At 57.2% G+C, this 18,785-nt stretch overlaps 1 protein-coding gene across 2 annotated transcripts in view; it reads left to right on the forward strand.

Annotated features, from left to right (window-relative positions):
- Positions 1-18,737, forward strand: part of SLC9A3R2 (SLC9A3 regulator 2) — a 32,121-nt gene extending 13,384 nt beyond the window's left edge. For both annotated transcript variants that reach the window (XM_041490290.1, XM_041490291.1), the window contains exons 3-7: positions 9,496-9,672; positions 11,576-11,729; positions 13,657-13,700; positions 14,146-14,208; positions 16,232-18,737. In XM_041490290.1, coding sequence (XP_041346224.1) covers positions 9,496-9,672; positions 11,576-11,729; positions 13,657-13,700; positions 14,146-14,208; positions 16,232-16,390 — 597 coding nt within the window. In that variant the 3' untranslated portion in view covers positions 16,391-18,737. The remainder of the gene's footprint in view (positions 1-9,495; positions 9,673-11,575; positions 11,730-13,656; positions 13,701-14,145; positions 14,209-16,231) is intronic.
- The last annotated feature ends 48 nt before the right edge of the window (positions 18,738-18,785 follow it).

Below are 18,785 nucleotides of genomic sequence, written 5' to 3' on the forward strand. Positions count from 1 at the left end.
ACCCTATCCCTAAAAATCAGGCTCTCAGGGCAGGTCTTGGTGGTTTGAGCAGTAGGAGCTGGCCCTGCTGGGGTTTGCTGTGTGTTCCTGCCATGGTGACCCAGTCCCACAGCCTGGCACGGGGAAAAGCAGGACAGAGCCTGAGCAGCCTCAGTCCTTGGGAAAATACCTTTCCTTTCCCAAGAACCCTCCCTGTCCCGGGGTGTTCTGGGGGTGGGAGGTGCTGCCTGGTGCATCTCAGAGCCCCCTCCTCCTGCAGGGGTTTTCCTGGGAGCATAAAGCTGCAGGACTGGATTCCTGCTGAGCGCCAGGAATGGGGCCAGCTTCAGCCAATGTTTGGTGATTGCTCAAGGCCTCCAAAAGCAGCTGGGGAGGCCAAAGGGGGCTGGGCAGAGCCTGGAGGTGCCTGGCTCCAGCACAGAGCTGGGTGAAAGCTGGGCTGGGAGCTGTGCCTGGCTCTGCCCTGGGCAGGGGGCTCCGTTTGGGATGTGACATTAGGGGTGGCAGTGCTCTGGTTTGGGGTGTCACAGACTGGGACACGAGCTCTGTGCTGCTGCACAGCCCCTGTGGAGGGAGGGAGGGAGGGAGGGAGCACTTCCGGATGGGGGGAGTTTATTCTCAGCATCTCCCTCTCTGCCTTCCCATGGTCCAGAGCAATCCCTGCTCTGGCCTGGGGCTCATGGTGAGCGTGGGAAGGAGTTTTTCCCCTGCTCCAGCACCTCGAGCTCTGCTCACTGACCGATGCTCTTTTCCCTCCCACCCAGCAGAAAACAGATCCCCGTGGATCTGCTGAGATCCCTTTCAATCCAGAATGGAGATTCCATCTTTCTCCTCTTGGACAAACCCCAACCCACGTTTCTGCCCCTCATCACCCTGGAGCTGATCCCTGTGGAGCAGAGGAGCTCTCTGGTACCCTGGCTGCGTGCTCCCTTGGCAGAGCCTGCTGGAAAAGTTGTCTCTCTCCATGAAAACACGTGCACGTGGCGCTTTCTGTCTGCTCCATCCTCCCTCCCTCCCTCTCCCTGCTCCAGCCAAGCTGCTGCTGCTGCTGCTGCTGGCTCCAGCCCTGCCCAGGCAGAGCGTGGGTGCTTTGCTGCCTGAGTCTGCTCCAGAGGGGAAAAATCGCTGCTTCCCACAGCTTGTGGCTGAGAAACTCCCCAGCTGCGGGGCTGCCAGGGAACGTGGGACAGCTCCATCCCTGCTGGGGGATCAGCTGCGCCCTGTGTCCCCACACCAGGGACCCTCAGTGTGCCTGTCCCCGCTGGGGACACGGGGTGCCAGGCAGGACGTGGCCCTGCAGCCCCAAAGAGAGGCCCCTTTGTGCTCAGGGATTTCCCTAATGCCGAGGGGATGTTGGAGAGGGGCAAATCCAGGCTTACCCCTGGGGGAGGTTGAGCTGGGATTTCTTTGGCAGCAGGTTTCCTGAAGTGAAGCCCTGCTGGGGGCTGTGAGGGAAGTGCTTTTCCACAGTGCTGGAGTGGGAGTGGTGCCATCCCGCAGCCTGGCAGTGCTGCCACCGTGGGCTGCACCTCCCCACCTTCCACATCCTGTTTTCTGCTGCCTGGCACTTCCTTGGCATCAGAAGGGCTCCCAGCCCCCTGGCTGTGCCTGGGGCACAGCTCTGCATCCCACAGCTCCTGGCAAGGAGCAGGCTTGGGGTGAGCTGCACACTGGGGGGGAGGGCACAGGGAAGTGCAAACCTCTTCTTGCTGCTGCTCTGCTGCCATGGCATGGTGAAGGGCCTCATGAACCTTTTGTGGTGACTTTTGCACCCCCCTGGCACCAGTGACCCCCACTGTGCCCAGGAGGGCTGCAGGGCTCAGGGAAAGTGTCCTTGGGGCCAGCAGGACCCTGCTGAGGTGTGGTGCCCACTGTGGGCATCATCCTTCCCCTCCATGCAGGGAGCCATGCTGCGAGCCTGGGCTTTCCATGGCATGGCTGATCCTCCTCCTCCTCCTCCTCCTCCTCCTCCTCCCAAGGATTGCCACCAGAGAAATCCCAGGAATACCCAAATTACCCTATCAGCTGCAGCTTGGCCGTGGATCCTGCTGAGGAGCCGTGGCTGGACGTGTTCCATTGCTAATTGGAGTCACTCTCTGCCATCCTCACCCGCTGCCTTGGTGCTGCCTGCTGGCACAGAAAGCCTGGGATGCATCCAGAGGGAGGGAGGGAGGAAGGGATGCATCCAGAGGGAGGAAGGGAGGAAGGGATGCATCCAGAGGGCACTGGGTGTGCGCTGGTGCAGCCCCCCAGGTTGGCAGGAGGATGCTGGGGGAACAGCACAAAGCTCGGTGTCTGCTGCCCTGAAAAGAAATACCTGTTTTTTTAATGTTTCTGTCACTCAAATCAGCTGGAACCATTGAAATAATGGCAGTAATTTGAATAATGCAGGAGATTTCAGTAAGCTACAACAGCCCAGTGCTGGGGCAGCAGGTGAGGGCCTGCTGGGGACACAGGGCTGTGACACAGGGTGGGGACACAGGGCTGTGACACAGGGCAGGCACAGTTTGTGCAGTCACCATCAGCAGCCTGCAGCTCTCCTCCTGGGGATACCCTGCTGATTTTAGGGTGATCACAGGCTCTGCCAGAAGCTTTTTGGTGGCAGCTCAGCCACGTTTGAGCTCCTCCTTTTCTGCGGGGTAGAGGTGGCCACGGGCAGTCCCTGGGAGCTCCTGGAACTTTGTCCTGCTGAGTGTGAGTGTGGGAAGTGTTGGGAAGAAGGAGCATTCCCGAGTGGCCCTGGGCTGCCAGGCCTGTGCTGGGGCAGTGATGGGAGGTTTTCCTCTTCTGACCATTGGTGTCAGAGCTGAAACACCTCCTGGGAACAGGGTGGGTGGTAATTACAGCTCTGGCTGCCTGAAAATGGGAGCAGTTGTTTGCTGCTCCTGCCCAGGGGTTTATTCCTGTTTGCTGCTCCTGCCCAGGGATCTATTCCCATTTGCTGCTCCTGCCCAAGGAATTATTCCCATTTTCTGCTCCTGCCCAAGGATTCATTCCCATTTTCTGCTCCTGCCCAAGGATTCATTCCTGGCTGGTGCAAACCTCTGCCTGGGGGTGTCTCTGGATGCTGGAGCCGCCACCTTCCTGCCCAGTCCCAGCTCTGGCCCTGCAGGAAGGGGAGGAACATCTGCTTGTGTTTGGTGGGCCTGGCGTCCCACCAGCCCCGTCTCCCCTCCCCCTCTGTTATTTATAGCATTTCACCAACATCTGGAGTTTGAGCCGGGCTCTGACTGACTCCAGCCGGGGGATGGGGCTGGGGGAGACGTGTGTGTGCGGCCAGCAGGGAGGGGGGGAGGGATGGAATGAGCCCTGAGCCCTCCCAGCAGGGATGCAATGAGCCCCCAGCCCTCCCAGCAGGACAGGAGGGATGGAATGAGCCCGGAGCTCTCCCAGCAAGGGTGGAATGAGCCCTGAACTCTCCCAGCAGGGATGGAGGCAGGGATGGAGGGATGCAATGAGCCCCCAGCCCTCCCAGCGGGGATGGGTGAGCCCCCAGCCCTCCCAGCAGGACAGGAGGGATGGATGAGCCCCCAGCCCTCCCAGCAGTGTGTGGGGGGCTGCAGCATCCCAGCCTGGACCTGAGGACCATCCAGGCTTTGGGAAGCCCCAGGAGCACCCTGGCTGTGCTTTGGCAGCCCTGGGCATGGGGGAGAGCTGCTGTGTCCTCTCCCCACCGTGCAGAGCCGGGGTGCTCTGCCTCCCCCAGCCTCAGCCCTGCTCTCCGGGTGGCTTTGAGGCTCCTTTGGGGTTTGCTGTCCCCTCTCCAAGTGTCACCGAGGGGCCCTGGCCCTGGGGGATGCAGGGCTGCAATAGTCCCTTTGTGGTGCTGCTTTAATGGGAGAACTTGAGTCATTCCTGGGGGAAGGGGAAGGGAGGGAGCCCAGCCCTGCTGGGCAGCAGGAGAATGGAGGCAGCACTCCTGCTCCAGCCGTGGCACCATCCCAAAGCCTCCTGCTTCCCATGGCAAGGGCTGTGGGCACTGCTGGCAGCACCGAGGCTCCTGCTTCTCCAGCTTTCCTCATCTTTGCACTGAGGAACACCGTGGGGTTTCACCCCTCCCCTTCCCAGAGCGGTGACAAAAATCTGCTTAAAGTGGAGCACGTCCCTAAATCCGTGCACAGGCAGCAGCCTTGGAGCTTCCAGCAGGACCGTGGTGATAATAGTGGCAATTAAAGCTGGCCCGAGGCTCGGCTCAGCTCCCAGTCTAACCAGTCCTGCCAAGGGAGGGTGCCCTGACAGGGGCTGTAAATGGGTCCCTTGTTCTGGTGGTGCCCTGGGCTCTTTTCCTGCCGTGGGTTCTCCCCTTCCTTGGCTCTTTCCAGGCTCCCAGTGTCACCCCTCTCTCTCTCCTGTGCCTGCTGGGGGTTGGATTGGGGTCAGGATCCTGAATTTGTGCCCCACAGCCCCGAAGTTGGCCGTGCATGCCCTGCCCTGCATCCCTCAGTGCTGCAGAGCCCAAAGTGCAGGGGGTGGAGAGCTCCCAGCTGGAGCTGAGACAGTGGGAATGGACACCAGGGCTCTGAGCAGTGTTCTCTGTCCCCCCAGGACATCTCCGTGTCCCCAGGTGTCCCCAGGGCAGGGCAGGAGCCCGGTGTCCCCCAGCCCTGCTGGGTTCTGCAGCTGAGGTTTGTTTTGGAGGGAGCAAAGGAGCCATTTTCTGACCAAAACCACAGGAAAAGGAGAGGAAACACCATGGCTGCTGACTGAAAGTATGTCAACAATGTAAATTAGGTAGGAATGCTCCTGCCTGGGTTTTCTCCAGCCCTGCCAAGCAGGGATGGAAAGGTCTGACCTGTCCTGGGTGCTCCTGGAGTGCATCCAGGTGCTGCCATTCCCAGCAGGGATGACTGGAGCCTGGTGGCAGAGCCCTGGGGATGGGCACGGGGGCCAGGCTGGTGCTGGCAGCAGGGAGAGGTGGTCCCAGGCAGGACTGAGCCGATTAGAGCCCTGATCCCGGTGATTAAGGGGGGCACACCCCGGAGATGAGCTCGGTGGAGTTCCAGCAAATCCCCGCTGGAGCACGAGCAGGGCTGGAGCTGCTGCTGCTGCTGCCACCGTGGGACACCCCCAGGGCCACCCTGCCCTCCCAGCCTGGCCCAGAGTGTCCCATCAGCTGGGAGGAGGTTTGGGGTGACATCGTGGCCGAGGCACTGCAGGAGCCACCGGGATCCAGGGGATGGTACCAGCCTGGCCTCTAGAGTAGCTCTGTGTGTGTGTCTGTGTCCTCCTCTTCCTCCTCTCCCTCCTCCTCCTCTCCTCAGGACCCAGGGGAGCTGATGTCCACGCTGGCACTGGTGTGGAATATTTTTTTTTATTCCTGGACAAAGCCCTAAGTGGCTTTCAAGGCATTTTAGCCCATTGTGGGCAGGAGTTTGTGGGGCAGAGGGGCTGGGGACAGTCCTGGCACCTGGCCTCCGGTGTGGAGAGAGAGGCCATGGGTGTGGAGAGCCCTTGGGTGCTCCTGCAGCTTTCTGGGCTGGTTCTGATGTGCCCTTTTTGTCCCTGTCCCTGCTCAGGGTCGGGGGGGGTGCTGTGAAGGTGCAGCTTGGTTTTGTGAGTCCTTTGGGACAGTGGTGACAGCGGGCTGTGGGGAGCAGGGGACACCCCGTCCTGGGCTGGGTCAGCAGTGGCAGCAGGAGCTGGTGGCACTGGTGGCATTGAGCTTTGGGTTTGGCTGGGTAACAGAGCTTGGGGGCTGCTCTGCTGCCCCTCAAAACCCAGGAGGGGAGTTTGGCTCCTTTTGGTGCTTCTGGGAGTGGGTTCTGCTTTCCCAGAGGCTGCCACGTGCTAATTAATGGTGTGGAAAGCCCTGGTTAATCAGAGCTGGTGACATTTGTGACATTTGTGACACCAGCCCCGAGATGGGAGCAGCCCTGGTCACTGCAGGGACCTGCTCAGGTGGCACTGAGCCAGGGCTGGGGCACCCATGGGCCATGGGGCACCTCTGGGGAGCCCCAGGAGCTGGGGCTTGGCTCTGGAAGAGCCAGGGTGACCCCAGGTGACCCCTGAGCCAGGGGGTGTCCCTGAGGGACCCCAGTTCCCATCAGCAGCGCTGGAAACTCTAAGGGAAATAAAAAATCAGATGCTGCAAAGAGTTGCCATGAGATTGTGAGAACTGGCAACACCCAATCAGTTTTTTTTTATTTTACTGAAAGCATTTCATTGTTATTTAATGTCTTGTTTGTGCATTTTTAAATGGACCAGCTTGAGCTGGGCTTCCGAAACCTTTTCCTTGGAAAAATGCAGCTGCTTTGCCCCAAGCTGCAGCTCCAGGGCTGGGTGTGAGTGCAGCATTTACCTGCACAGACAGGGATGGAGTGTGCCTGCTTAATCCAGCTCATAAAAAATCAGTGTTCACTGGAAGTGCCTGGATTCCTGGTGAGGGGAAAAAAAAAATACATTTTGCAGATTTTTTTTTTGGTGTGTGTGGGCAATTTTTGGCTTGTTGAGACAAAAAAAAAAAAAAAAATCGAGCTGAATTTTGCTGCTTTCCAGCATGCATGTGGATGTAACTCGATCCAAGCTGGCTCTGGGGCATTGCAGCCTCCTCCGGAGCCCTGCTGCAGGCAGAATCCTGGGAAGCCCCCACAACTCTGCTCTTCCAGGGAAACTTGGGTTTCACAAAGGCCAGATCCCCCCGGGAGCTGGGGAAATATCTTCCCAGAACACAAGCAGGGAAACGCTGGCACGGGTAAAAGGGAAAATAAAGAGTGGAGCTGGCAGGAGAGGCAGCAGCTCCGTGTCCTGGGGGTGTGAGCAGGGCCGAGGGGAGTGTCAGCTCTGCTTCATCCCAGAGAGGGGCTTTGCAGAGCTCAGCTCCAAAAGCTGTTTTTTCCAGCAGCCAAGGATTGCGTTAGCTGGGAGGTTTAAGAGCCCAGCAAAAGCCCTGGATCATCTCTGCTGGAGGATAAGCAGTTTTCCCCAAGGATTTCTGCCCAGAACAGATGCTGAATTGGGATTATTTTTTTATATGTATGTATTTAAAAATAAATGTCTTGGATTCATTCCAGTTAAGGGCCTTAAATTCAAGATTGTGCAGTGGAAGCAGCACAAGCCCATGCAGGACGTGGCACAAGCCAGCAGGTCCCAGCCAGGGGATCCTGCAGGGAAGCTTCTCCAAAACTCTGGGGTTTGTTCAGTGAGTCATTTGATTTCACTGCTGATCCCAAGGGATCAGCAGGAGGAGGGACTGACCCTGCCAGGGTGTCCCCAAGGGATCCCCAGGCTGGGACGGCACCTCCAGCACAGATTTTTTGGGTGATTCTCAGTGATTTCTCTGTGTTTTCACACTGCTGCAGGAGCTCTGACCCTGTACAGATGGAGCAGGGGGAAAATGGCTTTAAAAGGTCCTTTTTAAACCCAGATAGATGATCCCAGGTGGATTTGGGTGATCCCAGCTGCACTTTGGTGACCCCAGAGGCGCTCCCCTTGTCCTGCACACAGAGCCCCGTGTGTCCTTTAAGGTCACTCAGTCCGACCCTCTTGGGCCAGTTGAATCATTTCCTGTTTTCCTCAGTGCTTGAAGAGCTCCAGGCAGGCTGGAAATGTTTGCAGATAGGGTGAACCGGCTGCTCTGGGGCCATGGGAAAAGTGCAGCAGGGTTAAACGTGCACAGGGAGGGGATGGGGCTGCAGGGCTGCCCCGTGTGTGAACAGGTAGAGGAGGGGCTTGGAGCCCTGTCCTGCCTTGGGCTGTGCACTGATAGAATAGTTTTTCCCCTTTTTGAACCAATCTAAGAACCAGATGTCAGCACCACGAGCTGGTTTTTAATAAAAAACTCATTTGATACGTGAATCTGTAAAATTCAGGAGGAGTTTTGAGTGTGCCCCCGTGCCTGTGATGGGCACTGCTGGAGGTGACCCTTGTGTGGGAGCAGTTTTTGGGGAATTTGGTGGTTAAGGTGCCCCTCCTGTGCCAGAGGAAAGGCACAATCCTGAGTGCTGGGCTCTGGGGAACGCTGTCTGAACAGGGAGATTGGACTTGGGTGACCCTCGGTGGTTCCTTCCCACCTGAGCCATTCTGTGTGTCCAGGCTGGTCATTTTGCATCCCTGTTTCTTCCTGGCTGCTGGGGTTGAGCTGCTCAGGCTGGTGCTGAGCCCTGGTCCGTGTCTGTCCCCCCTGGGCATTGCAGCCACAGCCAGAATTGCCCAGAGCAGCTGTGGCTGCCCCTGCATCCCTGGCAGTGTCCCAGGCCAGGCTGGACAGGGCTGGGAGCAGCCTGGGACAGTGGGAGGTGTCCCTGCCATGGCAGGGGACTGGAACAAGGTGATCTTTAAAGTCCCTTCCACCCCATCTGGAATTCTGTGTAAATTCCCTCCCCCAGCACGGGATCCCTGGTAGATCACTCTGTGTGTCCCCACTTTGTCTGCTCTGTAAAATCCCTCCTTGAGGAGGTGAAGGAGTTGGGAGGTTTGGTGTTTCATGGTGCCTTTCAGCCAAGGGAGGAAGGGGGAGGAAATTACTGCCTGGATTTTTAATTTGGAGAGAAAGGCTGTAAGAGATTTCCCCGTGAATGTGATCCCAGACAAATCCTCTCTGTGGGCAGGCAGGGAGCAGTGGTGCTCCTGCTCAGGGAAGGTTAAAACTCATCCAGGGGGGATGTCTTCCTTAAAGCCTGGGTGAAAATGAACACGCTGGATCTCCAAGGTGCCTTTTGCAGGGATGTGCTGCTGTGCCACGAGCTGGAGCTGCCTCCCAGGGAATGTAGTGGATCCTGAAGACCTGGAGAAAAGCAGGATTTGTTGCTCGCTGGCCACCGCAAGGAGCCATAAAGCATTTTCCATGGCATGAGGGGAAGCACTGAACTCCTCCCGTGCCCCTGTGCTGCTCATCCTGCCCAGCTCAGCCTCCCCAGCTGCAGGGAGCTCTTGGATGTCTGGGCCCATCATTCCAGGAGCTCTTGGATGTCCGGGTCCATCATTCCAGGAGCTCTTGGATGTTCAGGTCCATCATTCCAGGAGCTCTTGGATGTTCAGGTCCATCATTCCAGGAGCTCTTGGATGTTCAGGTCCATCACTCCAGGAGCTCTTGGATGTTCAGGTCCATCACCTCAGTCCCTCCTCGCTGGGAGGGGGTGGCACCAGCGGGTGATGCCGGTGTCACCGAGACCAAGGGAGTGGCCCTGCCTTAAATACCTGCCTGAGGTTAATCCCAGGTTAAACCCTGGCACAGCTGGGCCTTGGTTCCTCCCTGCCCGGGGCTGGGGCTGGGCTGTTGCCAGGGGGGGTCCCAGCCTGTGGGTGGATTAATCTGAGCCACTCCTGCTGAAGGAAATGCATTTTTTGTTTTGTTTTCATTTTTCTGGAGTGGTTTTGGACAATTGGGTTTCGAAAATAGACTCAATGAGAGGAAATCCATTTGTTAACCTGTCCCCGTGCTGAGGACGGGCGGCAGATACGGCGCTTCCTCGGGGCTGCGCTTACGGTCACATCTGCCCGGGAACCATCAATTAACCCCCGTGCCTTGTCTCCCCCACCCTCTCCTCCATGAACCAGGACTTAAACGGCCAGAAGGAGCTGTGCCCACGTCTGTGCCACCTGAAGAAAGGCCCCAATGGCTACGGCTTCAACCTGCACAGCGAGAAGTCGCGGCCGGGGCAGTTCATCCGCTCCGTGGATCCCGACTCGCCGGCAGCCCGGGCAGGGCTGCGGCCCCAGGACCGCCTGGTGGAGGTAACGGGGGCTCAGCAGCATGGGTGGGACCCTGGGCGACCTGGGACACCCCCCAGCCCGTGACCTTCCCCCGCTGATCCCCCTGTGTTCCTCTGTCTCAGTCCCAGGGCTGGCTGTGCTCGCTCCTCTCCTGCCAAGGGGGCATTTGGGAGCTCTGGGTGGAATTACAGAGTAGAAATTTGGAATGGTTTTTTAGGCTGGAAAAGCCCTCCAAGAATACTGAGTCCTGCCATTGCCCAGCACTGCCAAGGCCACCCGTGTCCCCAAGGTGCTGTGCTGGCTCTGGCTGGCACCAGGGAGGGTTCGGCAGGTGACTGTGGGCATAAGGCCAGGTTGGTGCTGCCCAGCTGAGCTGATGCCCTGCCAGGAAATGCTTGGAAAAATAGGAGAAGAGGCTTTGCCGAGATTTTAACACACAAAATTATGATAGATGGGGGAGAAGTGTTCTTGGAAGCATCTTGCTGGTTGCCACGTGCTGGACAGCACTTTTTGCCCAAGTTGGGGCTGGGAATTGCCCTCTCTTTGCTTGTGTGTTGTGTTGTTCCTGGAGAAGTTCCCCCATCCAGAGCTGCCTGTCTGGGCAGAGGGGCACACACAGCACCCCTTTCCCTGTGGGAGCACATGGATATCCCCTCTTTGGGCTGTTCCCCAGGAGTGTGAACCCCAAAACCACCCCACAAGGACCGAGCTGTGGCCCTCGCTGCGGCTCAGAGCAGGAATGGGATGTGCACCCCTGGAGGAGTGTGAGCTGGGAAAATCCCGAGAGCAGAGCACTCTGCTGCTTTCCAGGCCCATGAAGAATTATTCCCCAGCCAGTGGGAGCTGCTGCCTCTTGCCAGCAGCTGAAAGTTTAATGCTGGGAGCAGCGTGGGGCCGGGGCACGGGTGGCACTGGCTGGGTGGTGTCACATCCAGGGGTCGTGTTATTTATTTATGGGCTTGGCCCACGGCCTGGCACACACAAAGCAGCTCGGGGTGAGCTGCTGAGCTCAGAAACCTGATCCCCTCCCTGCCTGCTCTTTGGGGCTGGGATAAATATTTGATGCCCCCCAGGCTTGTGCCGGGGTGGGGGGAGAGCAGCCCTGGGCATGGATTGGGGTGAGCTGGAGTGGCAGGACAGGGATGGAGCAGGGCTGTGAGCTGGCAGCTGAGGCTGGCAGTGACTGGAAGGGGTTTCTTCTCATCCCAGCCCTTGCAGCTGTGCCCTGAGGAGCAGGGGAGCCTGCCTCCCTGCAGAGGGGATCCCAGGGTGTGGAGCTCAGGCTCTGCTCGTCCCTTTGGATGAGGAGGAGCGCTGGGTCATGCTGAGGCTGTCCCCTTCCCGGTGGGACAAAGGGTGATTCACTGCCACCAGAACAATGTCCTGAGTCACCATTGTCCCCTGGCTGGGAACAATCAGGATCACGTTCCCTGGAGGTCCTGGCTCTCACACAGGGCAGGGAGGGATGAATCCCTGCCCCAGGCACAGGGGCTCGCCCTCAGGGGCACAGAAACCCCCCGGTTTCCCTCGCAGGGGGATGGAGGATGGCACAGTGATGCCACAGGACACGGGGGTGCACCCAGCCCACTGTGCCCACGGGGAGCCCGAGATTCCCGGGCACATCCCAGGGGAAGGCTGGGCTTCACAGCACCAGAGAGGGCAGGCAGAGGGTTTTGGTGGGAGCCTGGGCTCTGTGGTTGCCCATGGATGTGTTTGGGATGCAGCCAGAGGCGTGAGGATGCTCTGGGGAGGTTTAGGAGGCCGTGCTTGGCTGGAGAGGGGGAACAAAAAAATCCTGCAGCCTTCCTGTCATCCCGACAGGAATAAATAAAGGCAAATGCCCCCCCTTGGGGAAGGAGGGGGGTCTGGAGCCAGGAGCAGCCCCTCGGGGCTGGCTGTGGGCTGTGACGGCCTGTCCCCGCAGGTGAACGGCGTGAACGTGGAGGGGCTGCGGCACTCCGAGGTGGTGTCCCACATCAAGGCCAGGGACAGCGAGGCCAGGCTGCTGGTGGTGGACCCCGAGACAGACGAGTACTTCAAGAAGCTGGGGGTGACCCCCACGGAGGAGCACAGCAAAGGTGAGCCCTTCCTTTGCCAGGGCAGGCCTGCGACTCGCCGCCGGATCTCAGGGGCGAGGCCGAGGCACGTTTCCCTCCTGCCTCATCCCTCAGGAGTTTCCTGAGCACCACCCAGCTATTTATAAACAGTGAGAACACACTCAGAATACACCCCCAGCCAGCCAAAAAACACTTTGTTGCTTTTACACGGTGAATAGTTAACTCTGGAACTCGCTGCCACAGAGGGCGTGAGGTGTGGCAGGGTTTGGGGGAGCCCTCAGAGCCAGCTTGGACGGGGCTGCTCTAGTGGGGCTGGCTGAGCTTTAAAGTCCCTTCCACCCCGATCACTCCACGATTCCGTGATTCCTTGGTGGCTCCTTGCTGCCGTGAAGGAGCCTGTGGGCACCTGCAGCGTCCCTGTGCAGAGGGAAGGGCTCCACGCCGGCTGATCGCGGCGTGGCTGGGGCAGGAAATGTTCACCTGGCTGCTGAAAGCTGGCAGGGAAGGAAAGCTGCTCATGCCCTGCCCGGCCTGCCCTGCTCAGGAGGGGACGCAGCTCCCAGGCTGGCCCGTCCCCTGCTCAATGGGCAGCTCTGTTTCCCAGCACAGCTGCTCCTTATCTGATTCCCGGAGTGTCAATGGGCAGATTTGTCCCCAGAAGTGGGTCAGGCCCTGCTGGGGAGCCACAGGGTGTCAGATGCTCCCAGGAGGAGCTGGGGCTGGCTGCTGGCACTGCCATAAAGGAGCCCTTGTTCCAGGAGGGGACAGAGCTCTGGGCAGGCAGGCTGGGGGCTCCAGGCCCTGCGTTCACCAGGGAGCAGGAGTTGGGTCTGCCTGGCACCTGCCCGGTGCCAAAGGGCTCTGGTAAATTCTGCTGTTTGCTGGGTGAGAGGAAGTCATAATTGTCCTCTTGAACTGACCTGCTTTGACCTCAGACTGACACTTCCCAAGTCTTGCAGCTCACCCTGAGCACCTCAACCTTTAACCAAATGAGTGGCTTTTAGATTAAGTATTCCTGGATATGATTAATCTGTTTTTGAAGTCCAGTCCCACTTTTCTATTCCTTGTCATCTGAAGCTTTTAATTTAAATAATTTAAAATTTAGCTACTTATGATAGCAGAGACATAACCATGTGTGTGAGCTGACTCTTCTGATGCTCATTGCTCAGAGCTTATCCTACTCTAAACACGAGTCCAGCATTCACTGCAATCAAATATTTAAGCATCCCAAAGCCACACAGAGGTTTTTGTATCAGCACACTCTGAAAATCACGATTTAGGTTTATTTTTCTGCTTTGCCCCAGAAATCCCTGCAGTCTGCAGTGATGCAGCCCCCAGTCAGTCCCTAGGGAAAGCATCCATGCTTGACATGATTCAGTTATTAATGCTGTCCCAGTTAACACATCTGTTAGTCTGGGACAGTGAGACACAGTAATGCTTGGGGTGATGACTTGATCGTGGTGACTGGCAGCTTAAAGGCATAAAATTTGCCATTGTGTGGGCTATTGTTAGAGTAAATCATTGGAAGTGAGCAAAACAAAAATTCCAGAGTGCCTGGAGAGCAGGGCGTGTGGCAGACACTGCTGTGACAACACCATGATGGGGCTTTTGATGAAGATTTTTGAGCTGACTTTTAAGATTTTTGATTAAAGGACTTATGGAAAAAAACTAATGGTCAAAAAAAAAGGGGGGGAGGGCAGGATAGTGGCTCTAGAAGGAGGTTAGTTTGTCCTCCTCCTGGCAGGTGTTTTCTTCTTATCAAAAGGGTGAAGTGGAGTGAATTCAGGGGTCTGGCAGGGATGTGGTTCTAGAAGGGCACAGGGAAAGGCTTCTGTGTGGGCTGGGAAACAGCACGGAGTGAAGGGACAGGAGGAGCTGGTGGGGTGGGCAGGGAGGAGGAAGGGCTGGGGTCGCAGCTGAGGGTGCTCACTGTGTGCTCTGTGTGCAGGTGTGCTGCCCCAGCCCATGACAAACGGATCTGCACAGACCCAGGTGAGTCCTCACCTGCCCCGGGGAGGCAGCAGCCTCAGGGCTGCAGTGCCCAGGAGGGATCAGGCTCTGGCCCTGGCTCCCCCCTGTGCCAGCTGAGCCTGCCTGCTCAGGTCCCCAGGGCTCATTCAGCTCAGCTTTAATGCTGCCTGGTTTTAATTAGTGCCACTACAGCTTTAATTTAGGGGTTGAACAAGGGCGGTTTCAGCCCCGTTTAATGCCAGGGAGAGAGGAGGAGTGTCCCAGCTGGGGCAGGGTGGGACCACGCTCTGCCTGGGGCTGTGGGAATTCTGCTGGAATCCCAGGAGCTCCCTGTGGGCAGGGTTCCCTCAGCAGGAGCATCCCCTCCCTCCAGGCTCCTTTCCATCCCTGCAGCAGCCCAGCCCTGGGGTTTATTATGTTTAACTCTGCCTGGCACAGACCACACTGACGTTTTCCTTTGCTCCAGCTGAACGGAGGATCCACATCTTCATCTCACAGCGACCTGCAGAGCCCTGGGAAGGAATCCGAGGTAAAAACCCCAAACAAACACCTGCTGTCCCTTCTGCACCCTGGTGTGGGGACAGTCCTGCCCCATAGTGCTGTGTAGTGATGAGGTTTCAGTTTATCTCCCAAGCTTGGGCTCACTTGTACCCAAACAAAACCCAGGGTTTCCTCTCGTGCCTTGCACTGTAGGGGTTCAGCTCCTTGGGCAGTGATTCCTGCTTGGATGGTGTGGGAGGCGAAGGGATGCCTGCAGAATTTGGGATCTGAGGTGTAATTAGCCACAGCAAGGCTGGGGATCTGTGAGGAACACAGCTGTGAGGCTCAAGAGCTGCTAGCAGGACAGGCTAAAATCTAAAAAAAGCCAATTATTTTTCTTTTCGTTTGGTGCACAGTGAATTTATCACAGTGTTTAAGGGAGGGGAGGAGTTGTTTTTGGTGGCAGGCTGGGCTGAAGTGGTGTGGCTCAGCGCTGGAAAGGGACAAAACTTGTTGGGCAAGGTGAAGTGGCAACCAAAAGTCAAGAAAACCCAGGGTTTCCTCTCGTGCCTTTCACTGTGGGGGTTCAGCTCCTTGGGCAGTGATTCCTGCTTGGATGGTGTGGGAGGCGAAGGGATGCCTGCAGAATTTGGGATCTGAGGTGTAATTAGCCACAGCAAGGCTGGGGATCTGTGAGGAACACAGCTGTGAGGCTCAAGAGCTGCTAGCAGGACAGGCTAAAATCTAAAAAAAGCCAATTATTTTTCTTTTCGTTTGGTGCACAGTGAATTTATCACAGTGTTTAAGGGAGGGGAGGAGTTGTTTTTGGTGGCAGGCTAGGCTGAAGTGGTGTGGCTCAGCGCTGGAAAGGGACAAAACTTGTTGGGCAAGGTGAAGTGGCACCCAAAAGTCAACACAAGGCATAGACTGGCATTCTCAGGCGTTAATGATTTAGCAGGTTTTTTTCCTCTTACAATAAGAAGTGGGGATTTGCAAAGTGCTCAAAAATTTCTCTTTAGCGCAAGGTTCTGCTATAAATAGAGCAAAGTCTCCATGCAGGTGCCCTGGGGGGTCTCTGCCATGCTGTCCCCTGCCCCAGGACACTTGGGAGCAGCAATGTGCCAGCACCAAGTGCTCAGGTGGCCTCTCTGGGCACCCAGAGCCCCTCGGGCACCAGCTGTGCCAAGCGCCTGCAATCTGCCACTTCCCCTGAGAGCCCTGAATAATGCATGTCCTGGTCTGCCCTGGGAGAGCCGGGCTGTGTCCTGCCCTGCGGGGAGCCTGTGCTGTCCCCCTGAGCCAGCCTTGGGCTGCTGCAGGGTCACTGCACCACAAGTGGGTGGAGAAGTTGGAAAAGGGGCTGTGCTGGAGCCCTCCTGCCATGGAGACAGCCTGGGGCTGTTCAGGGCTGTCCTGGCAAGAAGGCAAAGTCCCTCGGGATGTGGGGATTTCCTGGGCTCAGTGTGGCTCAGTTTGGTTCGGTTCAGCCCAGCAAGGCTGGCACTGTTGTGTCAGTGCTGGTGGAAAGCCCTGCCCAGGGTCATCAGCAGGGTCTGTGCACTCTGCCCCAGAGCTGGGCATGCTGCTGGGGCAGCAGTGCCAGCAGGACAGCTCTGCAGTGTTTCCCTAAAGCCAGAGATGTGTGTTCACCCACACCTGACTGGGCAGCACCTCCTGTGGTCCTGCTTTTCCCCTTCCAGCTTCAGGCAGGAGCAGCACCCCCTCAAAACGCGGTGTTGCAATCAACTCCACGGCCACACGGGTGCTGCTGCCAGTGAAACCACGGGCACGGCACGGGGAAGGGGCTTTGAGCTAAAAAAACATCCCAGGGCGTTTGTTTGTTGTGAAGGGTGGAGGAAATCCTTCCTGGCAGGGGTTGTAGGCACTGGGGGTGCCCGGGGAGGTGCTGGAGTCCCCAGAGGAACACCTGGCTGTGGCTCTGGGCTGGTGACGAGGTGGGCATGGGGCACAGCTGGTGATCCAGGGGTTTCCAGCCTCGGGGATGCCCTGAGGGCTGTGGCAGGGCTGTGGCAGGGCTGTGGCAGTGCTGGCAGCTTGGTCCCTTCCCCCAGGACGGTGACACGGACAAGAAGGACCCGTTTGAGGAGAGCGGGCTGAGCCTGAGCCCCACGGCTGCCGAGGCCAAGGAGAAGGTGAGGGCCAAGCGTGTGAAGAAGAGAGCGCCCCAGATGGACTGGAACAAGAAACGGGAGATTTTCAGCAATTTCTGAGCCCCGCTGGCCGCTCCCCTCCCGCCCAGCCCGGACGTTTCTGAGGTGCCTACACCCTGTCCCTCGGTGTCCACGTGAGATGCTTTGTGCTCTGCTCTTCACTGGTTGCTTTTACGAGGCGTATTTTAAAGTCCTTTTTATTTTTATTTTTTATTATTATTGTTGTTGTTATTATTATTATTATTATTATTGTTACCCACCAGCGATTCTCATAAGAAAAATGTGACCAAAGCTCCTTTTCTTGCTTGCTCTCGAGCCTGGCTCTGGCTGCTGTCCCCGTTCCCATGAGAAAGGACTGGAAGGGTTTTAACTCTTGTTTCTTACCTGCAGCATTTAGGCTTCTGTTACTTCTTTTTTACTTTTTATGTGGGGTGTTTTGGCTTTGTGGGTGTCCCAGACTGAGCCCCGTGGGATGCTCTGTGCCCCTGTGGAAACATCTCACAGCTCGTGGTGGGGGTGCCAGGGACCCCCTCCCCAGCTCCCCGTGCCCAGCATTAGCTGCTCCCACCATGGGAAAATGGACTGTGGCTGGAAATTGTTCGTTGGCTTTGCTATTGAAGCAAAAACGTTTGTTTTGTTGGTTTTTTTTTGTTTTTTTTAATGAAGTCCCATGTGTTTCCAGTTAGTTTAGGAACCTCCCCCTCACCAGCAGCTCCTGCCCAGGCAGTAAAAGCCCATTTTTCACCCCAGCTCTGCAGAGGGGAGAGGGTGGGGTTTAAAAGCAAACCCCAGACCCAAAGGCCACAGCTCTCCCCACCTGCAGCCGTGGATGTGGCAGGGGAAGGAGGAGCAGGGCCAGTCCTGCCCCACGGAGCACGAAGGTGAGACCCACGAGATGCTACAAAACCCCTTTGGACACACCTGGAAGTGGGGATGAGCCAACATCTGCTTCCAGGAGGGAGCACAGGCATGCAGCTCTAACTGAGGCTCAGCACTGGGGAGTGGGGCCTGTCCAGCTCCCACCTGGGCTGGGTTTGGTGTCCCCAGCCCGGGAGTGGCACCGTGTGAAGGACATCCTCCGGAGCCATGGGGTGTCCCTGGGGCTGCAGGTGGAGCAGGCAGGGGTGTGAAGGAGTGGGCAGCACCTCTGGCCTCCTCCACAGCCCCACTGTGGGCATTCAGAGTGTCTCTTTGAAGCACTACAGATGAAGTCCATTGAAGTTCTCTGTTGCTGCCTCTGGCTGTGGGTGAAGGTGACTCAGCCGAGCTGCAGCACTCGCAGGGAGCAGAGCTGAGCTGCCAGGGCAGGGGCTGGGGCTCCCCACTCCCTCCCACGCCCCAGCAGCCATCCCAGCCCTGCTGTGGGAAGGGACTGGGGGCACAAAGCCACTTCTCCCAGCCATCAGCTGGCCGTGGATGAGGGGTGAGCACAGAGCTGTGGCTGTGCCCTGCCCCACTCCAGCCCTTCTGGGATGGAGCCCTTGGCTGGGCAGTGTGCTGTGCACGTGGGAATGGCTCTGCACGGATTTCCTAAGGTATTTCCAAACTGTGGAGCTAAAAGGTGCCTTATGCCACCCTCTGCTCTCCTCAGCAGCGGGCTGGGGCTCAGCACAGGGTGTTTGGCTCCAGCTGGTGCCTGTGGCCTTACGCTGCTGGCAGGAGAGTGTGGAGAGCCTCAGGGGTGAAGGAGATGAGTTCTCTTTATGAAAGTTATCTTTTAGGATTGTTGATGGGCTGAACAGGTCGAAAATAATGACTTTGGAGAGGAACTGGTGCAGGTGTTTGGCTGTGGGTGGTGAGACAGGACATTGGGGTGATGGAGGATGTGGAGAGGCTGCCTCCCCTTGGGGCTCTGCCATTAACAAGACACCTCTTTCCCATCCCACTTCAAGCTACCTGCTCTCTTTTTGGCCCCCAAAAATACTGTTTTCTCTCTCTGGGTTGTGTTTGGAAGGAGCCCTTCTTTTCCATGCTGTGCACGTTGCTTCCCGTGCCCGCGTGGCCAAACCCTGGCAGTGCCCAGGCTGTGGGGCAGAGCAGCCCCTGGTGCACTTCAGAGAGCACAGACCTGGTGTCAACACCCCATTTCTCATCCCAGACTGCTGGAGTTGAGGGGGGGAAAGGAAAAAAAAACAAACCTTGTGTAGTGTTGAATGTAGATCAAAAGAAATCAGGTGTGCAAATCTGTGTTGGTAAGATTGCAAATCTTAATCTGTTAGTCCAAGGAAACTGCTCCTGGTTGAAGCATTACTGCATTCCTGACATCTTGTTGTAGCTCAGTAGTAATTACTCAGTTCCTGTACATTTAACTTGGAAAGGAAAAATCAATAAAGTCTAAGGCTGGCAGCAGCACTGCAAACCCACCATGTACACTGTAATGTCAGTAATAAACTTGGTTTGCCATGTACCCAGCACTTATCTGCTCCTTCCTCAGCTGCTCAGGGAGCCCAGAGCG

This window comes from Pyrgilauda ruficollis, unplaced genomic scaffold (genome assembly GCF_017590135.1).
Source record: "Pyrgilauda ruficollis isolate IOZ18807 unplaced genomic scaffold, ASM1759013v1 scaffold122, whole genome shotgun sequence".
Lineage (NCBI taxonomy): Eukaryota > Metazoa > Chordata > Aves > Passeriformes > Passeridae > Pyrgilauda > Pyrgilauda ruficollis.